General features: G+C 44.4%; 1 protein-coding gene and 1 pseudogene across 7 annotated transcripts in view; one reads left to right on the forward strand and one right to left on the reverse strand.

The window, feature by feature from the left end:
• Nucleotides 1–404: 404 nt before the first annotated feature.
• Nucleotides 405–1,155, reverse strand: LOC144600352 (isopentenyl-diphosphate Delta-isomerase 1 pseudogene; annotated as a pseudogene).
• Nucleotides 1,156–1,731: 576 nt separating this feature from the next.
• atp11c (ATPase phospholipid transporting 11C (ATP11C blood group)) overlaps nucleotides 1,732–16,955 on the forward strand; it is a 92,844-nt gene continuing 77,620 nt past the window's right edge. For all 7 annotated transcript variants that reach the window (XR_013548149.1, XR_013548150.1, XM_078412214.1 and 4 more), the window contains exon 1: nucleotides 1,732–2,129. Coding sequence is in view for 5 of the 7 variants with exons in the window: in XM_078412214.1 (XP_078268340.1) it covers nucleotides 2,103–2,129 (27 nt within the window). In the remaining 2 variants the exon portion in view is untranslated. The remainder of the gene's footprint in view (nucleotides 2,130–16,955) is intronic.

Consider the following 16,955-nt stretch of genomic DNA (forward strand, 5'->3'; position numbering starts at 1 on the left):
TACACTTCCCAGACTGAGCATGGGACGACACTTCCCAGAGTTGGCAGAGGACTACACTTCCCAGAGTGGGCATGGGTCTACACTTCCCAGTGGGCATGAGTACACTTCCCAGAGAGGACATGCGTCTAAATTTCCCGGAGAGGGCATGGGTCTACACTTCCCAAAGAGGGCATGGGTCTACACTTCCCAGAGTTGGCATAGGCCCACACTTCCCAGAGTGGGCATAGGTCTACACTTCCCAGTGGGCATGAGACTACACTTCCCAGAGAGGGCATGGGTCTACACTTCCTAGTGGGCATTTTTTATTTTTTTTTATTTTTTATTTTTTAAACAAAGATTCGCAACTCTACACTTTGATTAGCAACTCTCTTTGCAAGACAATTTAATAGAAAGTAAAATGCATTTTACATTCGGTGGATTTCCTCATGATTTACGAACTGCTTCAGGTTATGCAGACTGTCCCACCATGTATAGAGAAACTTCTCAGCAATAAGTTTGAACCATGGTGTGATTTTCACTTCCTTGTTTTCTGCTTTTTCTAACAGGTCCTTCAATTCCTCTTTTGTCACGTAGCAATGACTTTTGATCTCATTAGGGTCCGGTTGCAACGTTACATCCTTCTGCATAATATTTATGTAGTCAATTTCATGTTCTCCCCAGATCCCATCAGACTGAGCCTTGTAGTGAATGCGGGTCAAGTAATTCATCTCTTCTAAAGGGACCTGTTGCATAGGGATGCCAAACTCCTCTTTTAATCTGCGCTGGGCTGCTCGTCTTACACCAAGCGCGTCCTTCTCTTCCATTTCTGCTGCAGTGCTAAGAGGATGACTGCAGCAAGTGTTTGTAAAGCAACCTGGGAAAGTGATCTTTGCATCAGACCTCTGTTGCAGCAAAAGCTTCCCCTCATTGTTGAAGATAAAAACACTGAAGGCTCTTTATTAATGTTTTCATTAAGATGACAATTTCTCTTTGTGTCTGCTCCGGTTTTTACATCATTCTCATCTATCAGGATGCACAATTCAGCCAAGAGCTTGACCTGTTTTGCAACCAGGTTGTCCATGTTTATTTCTGGCATGGTTGCTGTGCTCCTCTTTCCAATATACCAGGAAGGCTGGTGTGCCAGCGAGCTGCATGCACGGTGTAGTGATGGTTGTGTGGCCGGGGGGCGGCAGCTGCTGTTGCTACAGCGCCCAGTGTCCGGGGAGCTGCAGCCCGACTTCCCAGTGGGCATGAGACTACACTTCCCAGGGAGGGCATGGGTCTACACTTCCCAGTGGGCATGAAACTACACTTCCCAGAGAGGGCATGGTCTACACTTCCCAGTGAGCATGAGACTACACTTCCCAGAGAGGGCATGGGTCTACACTTCCCAGAGAGAGCATGGGTCTACACTTCCCAGTGGGCGAGGGACTACACTTCCCAGTGGGCATGAGACTACACTTCCCAGAGAGGGCATGGGTCTACACTTCCCAGAGAGGGAGTGGGTATACACTTTCCAAGCAGCACCGCGCACAGTCCAACAGATCTGAACAGACAAAAAGGATGTCTGGAGAAGGGTCTCGACCCGAAACGCCACCCATTCCTTCTCTCCCGAGATGCTGCCTGACCTGCTGAGTTACTCCAGCATTTTGTGAATAAAAGGATGTCTGGACGTTGAATAAACGTGTTATGACTACATTTCCCAGGAGGTCTCGCGCGGGGACCGGCCGAGTCTGCGCAGTGGCACGGGCTTTTGTTGGAGCCAGGCGGTGACCGCCCTACATTTCCCAGAAGACCAGGACTACATTTTCCAGTGGGGTCCGCGCAATGGTGCGGTCGTTGTCGGAATGAGGAAGGTAGTTGTGGGCGGCGGCGTCCCTCGTCTCCCCGCACACGGAGCAGGCGCCGCCGCTGCCTGAGGGGAAGGCGGCCCGGGGAGGAGCTGCGGTGACAGTGGGCCGGGTTACAGCTGAAGAGCTGATCAAAAAAAAAACCCTTGGAGGCGGGTGGAAGCCAAGGCGGGCCGCGGAAATGCTGGCGCGCCGACTGTTTGTGAGAGAAGCCGCCACGCCGACGGATCCCAGCGGCTGAGGAAGAGGGAGAGGAGGGAAGGAAGGCGCGACATGTTCCGCAACGCGATCAACCGATGGGTGAGTGGCCTTGCCTGCATCGTTTCCTCCTTCTCCCGCTGCTGCCGTGCGAAGCCCTCAGCCCCCGGGCAGCGCGCGCCCAACTGCCGGGTCCTCGCGCCCTCCTGCCCGTGATACAAACCTGCCGCGCACGGCAACAATAGAGCGCTCCTGCAAGAGGGGTTTCCTGCAAACACACTCTGTAATACATGCATACTTACACTCGAACACACGCACACTCTGACACACTGTGTGTGTATAGAGACACAAAATGCTGGAGTTACTGAGTGGGATAGGCAGCATCTCTGGAGAGAAGGAATGGGTGACGTTTCGGGTCGAGACCCTTCTTCGAACTCTCTCTACCACAAACACTACTATCTTATCTCCTTCCACCACCGTGGCACTCGCCACCGTCTGTGCGGGGATAAAACTGATGGGATCCTGCTTGAATCTTCTGTGGGCTTCCAGCAGAAGGGACTCATCAGTGTCTGTGTACACCTCATCTGTTCTGAGTGATTATGAGCCAGGGATTCCTGAAAGGGAGAGGGGGCTGGTGGTGACATTTTGAGAACAATTTCCTCTTCCATCTGGGAATCTCCGGCCGTAACAGAACTCTGAATAAAGTGTGTGCTTTGGTAGTCTGCAGTTGGCGCACACTTGAAGGGGCCCACCCATGGGAGCAGACTGTGTGTAATCATAGTGCTGGATCTCTGCCTAAGAGAGAATGTTGGTGCTGTTTGCTGTTGCTGAATTTGGAGACACTGTGTGTGGTTGCTCAGGTGCATGCTGCAGGGAGTTCCTGCCTTGAGTAGAGAAGGGAAAATAAATTGCAATCTACTTGGTAGTAGAACTTTGTATCTGATGTAAGGTCTTAATCTGTGATGTCTCTTTTCCATAGAGAGCCAAAGACAACACTGGTGCACTGATATTTTTTTAATTTGTACCCTCTGTGAATCAGCATGACATTTGCCAGTGAGGCATTGTGTTGTTAGAAAGTTGAAAATACATTTCTTTGTTGTTGTGTGGCCATCTTCTACATGTTTCTTTCAGTTTATCTTCATTTCACTCTTCCGTCTCAGTCCTGTGCATTTTGCATCTGAATTGTCCTTCATTTTCATGTATTAACAAAGCATTTTAATGGTACATTATAAAATATGCTACAGCATTAAATACATCATCTTTAATTAGACTGGAGACTTGAAGTAAACTGAGTTAACTAGTGATGGTAAAGTCTAAAAATGTTATGTCAACTACCTTTATTTACACACATTTTGAAGTGATTTCTGTTGCGAATAGTGTTAAGAATCAACTGAGTGAGAACATAGTTTTTCACAAAATAAAGTAACTTTTCTGTACTCGCTTTGAAATGTGTTTGAAAATAATTACAGCTATTGTAATCAAAATCCCAGACATTAACAACTTTGTGTGCTCAGTATTACAAGTTTTAAATGATAAACCTTTGGAATTTTCGCCAAGTTTGTCTGGGATGAATTTCAAAGTATTAATATATTTAGCGAGAATTTCAAACATAGTTGGATCACAGAGACGGACAGCGTGAAAACAGGCCCTTTGGCCCAACTTGCCCATGCCAACCAACATGTCCCACCTGCCCACGTTTGGTCCATAACCCTCTAAACCTATCCTATCCATGCACCTGTCTCTTGAATATTATGAAAAGATCATGGCACATTGGGATAATTTTGTGCCATGATTAATATTCATGTTGATCTATTTCAATAAAATTAAATCTGTACTGCAGATCCATATTAATTCTAACTGATCTAATATTAACTACGATAATACTAATCTGTAGCTAAATAATCTACCTGTACAACTTTTACAATTACAGCTGGCAACATTTCTGACTTGTATAAACTTAGGGTTAGGGACAATTCTTGAAACTCTTGTGTAACCTGGGAAGTTTTGTGCTCGGAGGAATAGAATCACAAGTCAGTCGGGTCAGGATGTTTGACTAGAGAGTTCCATTCTGTTTTAGTTGGTTATTGTTAGTTGTATATGGCTGGAGCAATATTTATAAATTGAGGTTTGAGTTCAAAAATCTGTACTTTACGAGAAAAAGTTTATACCAAAGATTTCATTGTTGAATTTATGTCACGGGCAAAATTTTATGCTGAAGTTCACAGGTTTTGGAGTAGAATTAGGCCATTCAGTCCATCGAGACTACTGTGCCATTCAATCTTGGCTGATCTATGCCTTCTTCCCATAACCCTTAGCACCCATTCTAATCAAAAATTTGTTTATCTGCCTTAAAAATATCCACTGACGGCCTCCACCGCCCTATGTGGCAATGAGTTCCACAGATTAACTACTCTCTGACTAAAGAAGTTCCTCCTAACCTTTCTAAAAGAGTGCCCTTTAATTCTGAGGCTATGACCTCTGGTCCTAGAATCTCCCACCAGTGGAAACATCTTTTCCACATCCACTCTATCGATCTTTCATTATTCTGTAAGTTTCAATGAGGTCCCCTCTCAACCTTTTAAACTTCAGCGAGTAGAGGTCCAGTGCTTATCAAATCCTCATCGTATGCTAACCCACTCATTTCTGGAATAATTCTTGTAAACCTCCTTTGGACCCTCTCCAGAGCCAGCACATGCTTCCTCAGATATGTGGCCCAAATTTGCTCACAGTACTTCAAATGTGGCCTGACCAGTGCCTTATAGAGCCTCGGCATTACATCTCTGTTTTTGTATTCCAGACCTCTTGATATAAATGCTAGCATTGAATTTGCCTTCCTTACTCCTTAGTTCATTGTCTGTGTATACAGTAACCAGATCAAACAGAAGATCTGCAGTTGGCTGAATGACTAATTGGTGTAGTGAGAGTAATATTGCCATTTCAAATGATATTGACTCCATTGAAGAACTTATCTTTAGAATTCTGTGCCAGTCACAAACTTTTATCATCTCTAGTCAGGGGAAGTGCAATAAATGTGAACTTTATAGCAATATGCATAAAATATCATGGAGCAGAGAAACTTATCGCTTTTTCTGTATTAAATGTGTCATGATACACTGCTCGGCAGAGCAAGTCACGACATGCTGTGTTTACCTTCGCTAAAACCACAAAGACTGAATAATGAACATTCATATTGAAATAAACGATAAACGGAGCTTGTTAAAATTGTTTGTGTCACTTAATTTCATAAACTCTTGTTCCTTCCTGAAGGCTCTGAAGAGTCCATTTTAATCTTCTCCCTTGCTCCAAAATGTCAAGACCATTTTTTTCCACCTCTAATTTTATAAAATTAATCATTGCTGTCTCAGTCTGTTCTGCTTGTCTGTGGATCTCCTTGGAGCCTTTCTTAATGTGTGCCTCTTTTGATTTTTGTTTTACTTTCATGGTCGAAAGTCCACCATTGTTTTTGGCACTATCTGATCTTTCTCGACACAATGTCCGCAATTGGGTGAGAAAAATTATTTCAGTTTTGTCTCCTTTGATGAATTGAACCTTCTTTTATTTGCAAAATTTAATTGATATAGTTGGAGAGAATGCTTCACATTTCCAGTAATGAATATGAGTACTGGTGAATAACAGCACTCGTAGTTGTTTTTGTTGGTAGAAAGACACCAATCCAAATTTTGCAGTTAATCATGTGCAGTTCTTCCCCATGAGAGGATTCTGTTTTCCTGAGAACTGTTCGTAACCTAAATATTTTCCAAGTTGGAAAGGTGACAATTTAGCAATATTTAGATAAAAACTTAGTAAAACCAAAGCCATGCATGATTAAACCAAGGTTTAATCAACCATTTGAATATTGCAGTGAGCCGGGTTCCCACCTGGCAGAAAATGCCTGCAGCCCCGGCAGCAACCTGCAAATCCTTCCCACCAGTGTCACATTTGCGTGTATGTAAGTGCTGTACATTAGTTAGGCGTTCACAACAAGGTGAGCATCTGCATCAGTGACTGATTAGGCACAAGCATGTCAGCTTTTTGGCACAGAGACCTACTTAACTGACATGAGTGACTCTGTGGAGGAATATGTCTTACAATTTTCGGTTATTTTCAATGGATCCAAGAGAAAGGGGGTACTGATTGAGAATGATCAGCCATGATCACATTGAATGGCGGTGCTGGCTCAAAGGGCCGAATGGCCTCCTCCTGCACCTATTGTCTAGAAGACTGTAAAGTGGATTTGCTGTTTGACCTCTTAGAATCAGACTCTTGTGTACTCGAACCAAGCAAAATCAGCTTAAGTTGTAACAGCCTTGTTTGCCAGCTATATTAACTAGTCTACAGCACGAGTGTTATTTTTGTGAACACAGGAAGAGAACTCGTAACAAGGAAATGAGGTACATTGTTAAAATATAGATATCCCCTGTTTGTTCATATAACTTGTTCAATTGTCAGAGTTTTGTCTTGAAAGATAAGAAGATGGATGTAGTTGAACCAAACATCAGTTTATCATTGCATTTTCATTATGTTTATTTAGATTTGTATATTTAGGACTGCGCAGTCGTGCAACGGTTGAGTTGCTGCCTTACAGCGCCAGAGACCCGAGTTCGATCCTGACTATAGGTGCTGTCTGTATGGAGTTTGTATATTCACCCTGTGACCGCAAGGGTTTTCTCTGGATGCTCCGGTTTCCTCCCATTCTCCAAACACGTACAGGTTTGTAGGTTAATTGGCTTTGGTAAAATTGTAAATTCCCCCGAGTGTGTAGAATAGTGCTAGTGCTGGTCAGCACGGACTGAAGGGTTTGTTTCCACGCTGTATCTCTGTCTCTGGTTATGTGTGTACTTAGAGCAACATAAGCTTGAGGAGTGACAGAGCAAGAGCTTCCCTGAGTTTAGGGACATTGTATGTGATGAATGATGATGGTGTGCTGAGTGCGATACCCTGGCTCCCACTAGATACAATCTCCCACATGTGCTGTACAATCTCACAAAGGGATGCACAAAACAAGACTGCAATCTGCTTAGATTTGGAAGCACACAAGCAACTGAAGATCCTGCTGGAAGGAGTCCATGCCTTCTGGGTTAATTGACAGGCTTTGAACAACATGGCTGCTGGCTCCAGTGGGGTGGGACAATGGTGGTGGAGGGTGAACGGCAATCAAAACAGCTTTGAAAAGATGAGTGGTAACAGTCTACCTCTGGATGGAGCAATTGGCTGAAAGCTGGGGAAAGGGTGAGAGTGGAAGAGTGTGGGAAGTATGATGAATGGAGGTCTCAAAGTGCAAAATGGGAATGGTGATGAGTAGAAGGGGGAATGGAGGCTTTGGGGGGGAAGGGAGCCAAAGTTCAGAGAGGCTAATGCAGGGATGTCTTTAGATTGGGATGAAGGAATGCTTTTATGAGAAAGAATATGGGCAAAATTGTTTCCAGTGCGTGATTAAAGTGCCATCGATATGCTAAGTGTGGTTGTGTCCACAATTGCATGAGCTCGGTCTCTGCAATGGTCAAATGAAATCAAGTTACGTTTATTGTTGTGTACCTTTATGGCGAGGTACTGGCACAATGTCAATCACAGGAACATCAGCTCAGACAACACAGAAGCACATAAATTATACATATCATAAATTAAACACAACTTCTGCAAGATAGAATAAAGATAGACATTGCAAAAACAAGAGAGTGCAAAAACAAAATATGAATGCTAAACATACTTAGAAAAATAACTCCACAGTAGTGCAAGATATAATCTGTAGTGTTCCTTTGCCGTGGTAGAGTTAGGGTTGTGCAGGTCAGTTCACGAACCTGAAGGTTATAGGAAAGTAGCTGTTCCTGAACCTGCTGGTGTACTCCAGGTGCATAAACCTCCTGCTCGATGGTTGCTGTAAGAAGAGGGCATGGCCCCATGGTAGGGATCCTTGCAGACATCACTCCCTCCACTGTGGTCCATTATAACCAGGGCTTACTGTAAACGCTCCATAGCGGAGGGAGCAGTGTCTGATATTGCCAATGACTGAAGATGATGGTTGACATCCTTGACAAAAGGACACAGTGTTGGAGTAATTCCGTGGGTCAGGATCTCTGGAGAATATGGGTGACTTCGGGACCCTTCAGATTAATTCAGTTGGCTGAGTTACTCCAGCACTTTGTGTCGTTTCACTTAAAACTAGGTGTGGTTACCATGAGGCACCCTTCCCTCTCATTTGCTGTCGTTTCCAAGGTGGAGTATGGTGGTGACTCTGCGGAAGAAGGAGGGGCGGCAGTGGGCAGGTGTGGCTAACTGGACAGAGCAAAGGGAGAAGCAGGCGACGGTGATCACGCAGAAGGCCCTGGAGGCAAAGTCAATGGATATTTTTAAGGCAGAGATAGATTCTTGATTCGTACGGGTGTCGGGGATAATTGGAAGAAGGCAGGAGAATGGGGTTTGGAAGGAGAGATAGAGCAGAGATGTTTGAACGGCGGAGTAGACTTGATAGGTCAAATGGCCTAATTCTGCTGCTGTCACTGATGAACCTATGAAAACCACTGCCGACCACAAGAAACTGTAACAGGTGAGAGGAGCGCACTGGTGCACCTTGCGAGTCGGGAGTGGGATTGGAAGCCGGGTTCTAAATGGCCGGGATGGGTTGGCAGGTCAATCCATTCAGAAGTCAGAATAAATTTATTAGCCAAGTATGTATACATACAAGGAATTTGACAGTGCTTTGCTCGCGCATGGTAAAATCACGATATACATGGTAAAAACACGATATACATCAGGCAATTAAAAATAAAACTTAATTTAAACTTGAAGATAAAGTACCAGAGTAAAAAGAAGCTACAGACTTTTGGCTGTTGAGTAGAAAAAAGCTGTTTTTATGTCTCGCTGTGGCGGCTTTGATAGTTCAGAGTCGCCTCCCAGAGGAAAGTACTTCAAAGAGTCTGTGGCCAGGGTGAGAGGGGTCAGAGATGATCTTACCCGCTCGCTTCCTGGCCCTTGCAGTGTGCAGTTCGTCAATGGGGGGGAACATTGCAGCCAACAATATTCTCGGCTGATCGAACAATATGCTGCAGACTCCAGACGTCATTTTTGGTGGCTGAGCCAGACCATGATGGAGAAGGTGAGGACAGACTCTATGATGGTAGTTTAAAACTGGACCATCATTGCCTGTGGCAGGTTGTGTTTCCTCAGCTGCTGCAGGAAGTACATCCTCTGTTGACTAAGGCTTCCCATTTAAAGTCCCTGGAGATGATGATTCCGAGGAATTTAAATGACTCCACAGTTGTGACTAGTTTTGTTGATAAGTGGGAGGAGGGGAGGGGGAGCTCTCCTAAAGTCTACAATCACATTCAGTTTACATTTTAAAGGGTGAATGTATTAAGCTTTTGGCACTCCACGGTGCTTTAGAGACACATGAGGTGTGTCATTAGCGGGCCAGTGGTGCATTGTCATTTTATTATCATGTGACCTCTTGGCCCAAAAAAATAGATAATCCAGAAAGGCTCTGGAACTGAGGGTGCTGGAAAATTGGTGTTCAACTTGGATATATAACTGTATTCAGCACATCTTCAATAGTAAACCACATTTTAAGGTTTGTATTTTAAAGGCCATGTTTCTATTAATTCATGTTTCTATTAATTCACTTTGCAGTACAATGAACAATTTGCAATTAGCCTATCTTTAACACATTGGTTTTGTGTGCTTAATAATTACTTGCTGCTTACTTATCCCTTAATGAAAAGGTCCTTGTTGATGTGATTAGCATCTTAGTATGTGGAATCCATTGGATCTGAAGTCTTAGTATGCCTATCTTCTAGGCTGCAAAATTAAGTATTTAATTCATGAGATGGTTGCAAGTCGTTTTCTCCACAAGATTTATCTACTCAATACTAAGCTTGCATTATCTCCTTTCTCTGACAAGTCTCTTTATCAAGACATCTTGTGTCGGTATCAAAAGCTGTATGTTAATGCATATTGTGCTGTTGATTGTTTACTTTGGATTTTGTTTCTTTTATTTCCACCAGCTGTTTATTGGTTAGGATTAAATATATAATCACATTTGGTTGAGATACTTTGGTTAGGTTCCGCTGGGAGAAAAAATGCTGATTGTAAAAAATGGAATTGCAATATTCATGTTTTGCTGCCAGTTGTGATTTAGGATATTTTTTGCCAAAGCTCATGAATCACTGCAAAGTAAAAAACACTATTTGAGTAGGAAGCATTTTAATGAGGATGAGAACAAAATCTTGCTCCTCTAAATTGGAAATGGATCTTATGGAGCAAACAATAATTTAAACAATGGGAGACAAAGGCAATGTTTTGGCTATAGTCTACATACATTCTGAAGGAGAAGAATGTGGAATTCTACTCCCTGATGGAGAAGAATGTGGAAATTAAAGGCAGAAGTCCATGGATAACGAAGAGAATGAAATGAAGCAGACTGCAAGAGCATATGACGACTACCATTACGTGAGAAGCAGGATGATTACAGAACATTCAAAGATGGAGTAAAAGGGGCAAGAAAGGTATGAGAAAAAAACAACGGGAAGTATAAAAGATGATCCAAAAATGTTTCGTAAGCATGTGAGGAAGAGGGTCGTGAAATGAGAAATGGGGAGCAAACAGCAACTGTAAAAAAATCATAGTTGTTGCAGCCAGAGGTCATAAGTGATAAATTAAATGAATGCTTTGCATCATTCTTCACAAATAAGATTTTGCCGGAGTCTCAGCAAAGGAATCTGTGGTTGAAATTCAGGAAGGCCCAAACATTGAGATTCAAGGTGCACTGCACTTGGATAAATCACATAGTGCAGATCATTTGATCATTTTGTGATTGAACCTTGGGAGCAATGTTGGAAGATGAGGCTGCCAGAGTTGGAGGATTGCCATCCTCTTCAACATTGGGTCCAAACACTCATTTGCAGATATGATAGTGCCCAAAGGTTTTTGCATAATTTTCCCTACCCCAAACTGCAATGATTCCAACTGCTGGCTTTCAAAGTGGTTATAATTTTCTCTGTTCTCATCCTTCCCTCTCTGCAACTTAAAATGATTTTTTCACGATTCTAGGTCTATTGAAGAGTTCAACTCGATATGAATTCTTTCTATAGCTCCTGATGATGCTTGATTTTGTGAGTGCTTCTGGAATATTCTGGGTTTTGTTTTAGACTTTCTGTATCTACAGTTGATTTTTGCCGTGTTTGCATTTTTCTAATTCAATTGACCAAAGTTAAATTTATAACATTAACTAGGACAACAGAAGCAAACTGTTACATTGCCATGTCAATTGGCTGGTAGGATTGATGGTTTCAAGAAGTAGACTGCTGTCCATTTAATTGATTGGCAATCACTGACATTGGCAACATTTAGCAGAACCTATTCCCTTGTGTGATCAATGACAAATTGAAAGATTTTAGACTTTTTTAAGGAGACAGATAAAAGCAGAAGCATTGACTATGTTTGAAGATGACAAAGTTGCAGAAGTTATTCAGCCAATTGAGTCAGCTCGCAACAGTCCGACTTAATTTCCTTGCAGCCCCACAACTTTGGGACCTGATAGTGTACCTGGTCACGTTCTCAAATTATGTGCGGATCAAATGGCTGGCGTTTTTGTGGAACTCTTCATCGTCTCATTACTGAGGTCTGACGTTCCTACCTGCTTTAAAAGGCCATCAATTATACCAATGCCCAATAAGAGTACGGTGATGTGCCTCAATGACAACGACTGGTGGCAATAAGGTCTGTGGTGATGAAGTGCATTAAGAGGTTGGTTATGGTTCATGTCAACTCCTACCTTAGCATGAAACTGGACCCATTACAATTTGCTTTTTCGCCACAATAGATGAATAGAGATGCAACCTCCTGACATACGTTGGGCTGTTGTTCATCTACTACTGCTCGTCATTCAACACCAACATCCCCTCCAAACCTGTTATCGAGCTTGGAGAACTGAGTCTCTGCACATCTCTTTGCAGCTGGATCCTTGACTTCCTCATCAATAGGTCACAATCAGTACGAATTGACAACAACAATCCTCAATAATCATCTGCACAGGGATGTGCAGGACTGTGTGCTCAGTCCCCAACACTCGCTCTATACCCATGACTGTAAAGGGGATTGCACATAAGGTCAAAGGGCATGATGCACGGAGTCACTCAAGCCATCTGGAGGACATGGCAGCTTCTAGGCATACACTAGTAACACCTGCAACACGTACGTTCTTACCTTGAAAAAAGGCAAAATGGTAATTTTTTGTGCTGTAAAAAAGGGGAAGAAGCTGGAGGATCCGGCGGTGGAAGAGGAACCGGGAGAAGGGCTGCCAAGCCCACGGATGCAAGAAGCAGCTGGGAAGATGGCAGGAGAAGGGGAAACGCAGCCTGGAAGGGAGGCAGGAGAGCAAGGCCGAGAAGCAGGGGGCCACCGGCCGGCGGGGGGAGAAGAAGAAGAAGAAGAAGAAGAAGAAGAGGAGGAAAGGACGGGGTTGAGCGAGCCGAGCCGAGGGGCCTGGACGGTCTGCAGGGGCAGAGCAGCGAGCGCATGAGGTTGGCGACCCACCTGAGGGCGAAGGGCCCAGGTAGCTGTGGTCAACGGGTTTGGAGGAGGCGGTGGAAGAGGAGGAGGAATGGAGTGTCGAGCCCGAAGAGGAGGAGGAAGAAGACCGGGGAAAGGCCGATGGGCTGCGGAGGCCGAGCAGCAGTGAGAGCTGGGCTGGGAGCCGAGGCGGAGGAGCTGGGCACGGCTTTGCTCGGCGGCCCCAGCCACGAGGTGTTGAGCGCTGGCCAAGTGGAAACGGAGCCTGGCTGACGGAGATGGCGAGCGGGGAGAAAGGCTGGAGGGCCAGCAGGAGCGGCAAGGGGCCGAAGAGCCACAGGAAGCGAGGTGCGGAGCAGGGGCACCGAGCCTGGAGGAGCGCAGGGAAGGGGAGAGGTGTCGGGACACTCAGAGTGTCGGGAAGGAGCCGGAGATGCACAGATGGGTGAAGCCGAGCTGCAGCAAAGTGCAGCCGCAACGTTCAACTGCAAGACCCTCTCAAATAAGGACTGGCGATTGTTCCACAACAGAAGTCGTTCAAAACACAAAATAGAAGAAAAAGACTAAGCAAAGAGTCATGTAAGTTATTGAAAGCCTTAGTAAGTGATTGCCTGCAGTACACGGCTTGTCCCCCTGGGGGCATTGCGAGGCAACAGTGCGGGTCAGGAGTTGTGACATTGCCTGCCGTGCAATCCCCCTATAGCTGGACAGTTTATTGTGGTCAGAAATATGGTCGTTGGCACAACCTACAAGTAAAGCTGATGCGCTTTCCCCTCACTCCCTAACAAATCAAATATTCTCAACCATTGCTATTCCACCATCAAAGATGCATATATTTCTTCCCTCACTTTGGAAAATCAGACCACTGGCTGTGTTCCTTTTTCCTGCATACAGGCAGCAACTGAAGACTGTAGCTGCAGCAGTGAGGATTGAACAGACCTGGTCAAGATGGGATGAGGAACGACTCTACAGTTGATTGGTACACACAGCGACATTCAATGACATGGCAACAGACCTGAACGGATTTGCCACAGTTGTTACTTCAATTTGAGACTATACGAGTATTCCCTAATCATTAGCTTTAGATGAACTAGGAGATCTGTAATCTACTGAGAATCAGATCTTGGGCATTCAAGTCTGGCGATGCAGATTCATACAGGAAGTCAAAATACAATGTCTAAGGTCATTAGAAAGGGAAACAGACAATTTTGCTCTGTGTGGGAGATGAGACAGAGGTTCATCAGCTGTGGCAGGATTTTTTTTTGGTGGTGGGGGGGGGGGGGGGATATCTGTGAGAATCATTTGGCGGGAATTTTTGTGGACATCCTCAACCTCTCATAACTAACATCTGAGATTCGCCCCTGCTTTAAAAGGGCATCAATAAGATGGCATGTTCTATGACTACCAACTGGTGGCCCTGCCATCTGTTGTGGTGAAGTGCTTTGAGGGGTTGGTTATGATACATTTCAGCCACTTAATAAGAATTTGGACACACTACAATTCACTGACCATCACAATTAAGATCAGGGATGTGACATTGCTGGTGCTCCACTCTGCACTGGACAACTTGGACAATAACAACACGAACGCCTGGCTGTTGTTCATTAACTACAGCTTGGCATTCAGCAGCATCATCCCCAACAAATTTATCATAAAGGCCCTTTCGGGCACTTTCCCCACGAGATGCAACACCTGTCCCTTTACCTCCCCCCGCAACTCCATCCAAGGACCCAAACAGTCTTTCCAGGTGAGACAAAGGTTCTAGATGTCAACTTATTTACATCGGCGAAACCAAGCGCAGGCTCGGCGATCGCTTCGCTGAACACCTGCGCTCGGTCCGCATTGACCAAACTGATCTCCCGGTGGCCGAGCACTTCAACTCCCCCTCCCATTCCCAGTCTGACCTTTCTGTCATGGGCCTCCTCCAGTGCCATAGTGAGGCCCACCGGAAATTGGAGGAACAGCACCTCATATTTCGCCAGGGCAGTTTGCATCCCAGTGGTATGAACATCGACTTCTCCAACTTTAGATAGTTCCTCTGTCCCTCCCGTCCCCTCCTCCTTCCCAGATCTCCCTCTATCTTCCTGTCTCCACCTATATCCTTCCTTTGTCCCGCCCCCCTGACGTCAGTCTGAAGAAGGGTCTTGACCCGAAACGTCACCCATTCCTTCTCTCCCGAGATGCTGCCTGACCTGCTGAGTTACTCCAGCATTTTGTGAATAAATACCTTCGATTTGTACCAGCATCTGCAGTTATTTTCTTATAAATTTATCATAAACCTCGAGAACTAGTTATTTCTATGTTACAGGATCCTGTACTTCCTCATGGGCGGACCACAATCAGTACAAATTGGCAACAATTGGATGAAAAATATGCAAAAAAGTAACAATGATAAAAGAAACAGGCTAATGTTAGCTGTGAGTTGGGTGAATACGAGTTGGGGACAATGAGGCAAGGAGACACAGCAAGCTGTGGATATGCAAACCTGCCTTCATTGAGAATATGATGCATAGTCAACAGCTTCAAGTTCCTGGGCTTGCATATGTTGAAGATCTGTTCCTTAGCCCAGCAGATTGAGCTTTTTTTTGTGATTTTTGTCAACACCCCTACTCCCTTTAGCAGTTTAAGGAGATTCAGTATGTCAATGAATACTCTGTTGAACTTCTATAGGTGTATGGTAGAGAGTACACTGGTTGCACATGGCCTGGTTCAGCACCTTAAATGCTTTGGAGCAAAGGAGATTGCAGAGCGTGACAGAACTTCTCAGTCCATAACAGTTACTGACATCCCCACTGTTGAAGGGTTCTATAGGAAGTGCTGCCTGAAAATGGCAGCCAAAATCATCAAAAACTTGCATCATCCCAGCCATGCTCTTTGTTTCTATTATCGAGAAGGAGCCTGAAAACCGTGACCACCAAGAACAGCTTCTTCCAAACTATCAAGCTCTTGAACACTGCACAGCACTAAACACGGCAACAAATAACTTATGTGAAAGCTTGGATTCGAGTTAGATCTACTCACTAAGGTTATGAATGGTCTGGAAGGTGAAATTCAGGAAGGACCAAACATTGAGATTCTAGTTTTCTCTGGAATTAGTTAGAATCAAAGATGAATAAGCAGTTGAGTAATGTGTCGTCAAAGCTCTGTGGTGAACTAGACCTGTTATGGTTCATCTGTCAATGTTGTTCAGGATGCTCGTATGTAGATGTGTTTGTAAAGATTAAAATGACACCAAGTATGAACAAACTAAGTTTAATTCCGTGGAGAAATGAAATAGGGTAACAATGAGATAACAAAATAAAATGCACTTGCGCCAATCATCCCAAGGCACTTTATGATCCATTTAGTACTTTTATAGTGTAATCACCATAAATCTGAGTGTTGTTGATATATATGTTATAAACAGCAACGTCATGAAGAGCAATTAAGCTGGTTTTAATGATCTAGGTTCAGAGATAAATTTTGACTAGAATCTATTATCCAAAATAAATGGCAGTAGCTTAATTTCTTGCTAAGACAAGATCCAAGTTGGAAGCAGCCATTGTAGAAACTAATACACAAAGTGCTGCAATGACTCTTTGGATCAAGCAGCATATCTGAAGGACATAGATCAGTGATGTTTTGAGTCAGGACCCTTCTTCAGAATGACTGTAGTAGGTGGAGGAGAGAAAGATGGAAGAGAGGTGGGAGCAATACACAGCCAGGCAAGTGATTGCAGATAGAGGTGAGGGGTAGAAAGGTCGACAAAGGCTAGAAATGAAAAGACAAAAGGCTGTGAGATAAGGAGAACAGAGGTGCAAAATGTGAAGCCAGAGGAAGGAATATGGGTGGAAGGTGACAGATGGGATGGGTGGGGGGGTTGAGATAGTGGGAGAAGTAGGTGCACATTCAGCTGGGCCACTGGGAAGGGGGGTTGGTGAAGAGACGGTGTTGGTTAACATACACCTCAAGACTGTGTGCTCAGCCCCCTGCTCTACTCGCTGTTTACCCTTGATTGTAGCCGTTTACAGTTCCAACTCCATCTTTAAATTTATAGACAACACCACTATCGTTGGGAAAAATTACAGATAATGATAAGTCAGAGTATAGCAGAGAGATCGACCGCCTGACTGGTGCCAGAACATCAATCTTGCTCTTAACATCACAGAATTATTTGTTGACTTTAGAAGAGAAAGGCCAAGGATCCACAAATCCATCTTCATCGCTGGGTTGGTGTTGGAGAGAATCAATAATTCAAATTCCTGGCCGTACATATCTCTGAAGATCTGTCCTGGACCCAGCACACTGATGAGTCATAAAGAAAGCCCATCAACGCCCCAACTTCATTAGAAGATTGCAGAGATTTGATATGTCACTGAAAACACTATTGAACTTCTATGGATGTACAGTGGAGAGCATGTTGACTGGTTGCATCACTGCCTGTCT

The sequence above is a fragment of the Rhinoraja longicauda genome, chromosome 15 (genome assembly GCF_053455715.1).
Source record: "Rhinoraja longicauda isolate Sanriku21f chromosome 15, sRhiLon1.1, whole genome shotgun sequence".
NCBI classification, from domain to species: domain Eukaryota; kingdom Metazoa; phylum Chordata; class Chondrichthyes; order Rajiformes; family Arhynchobatidae; genus Rhinoraja; species Rhinoraja longicauda.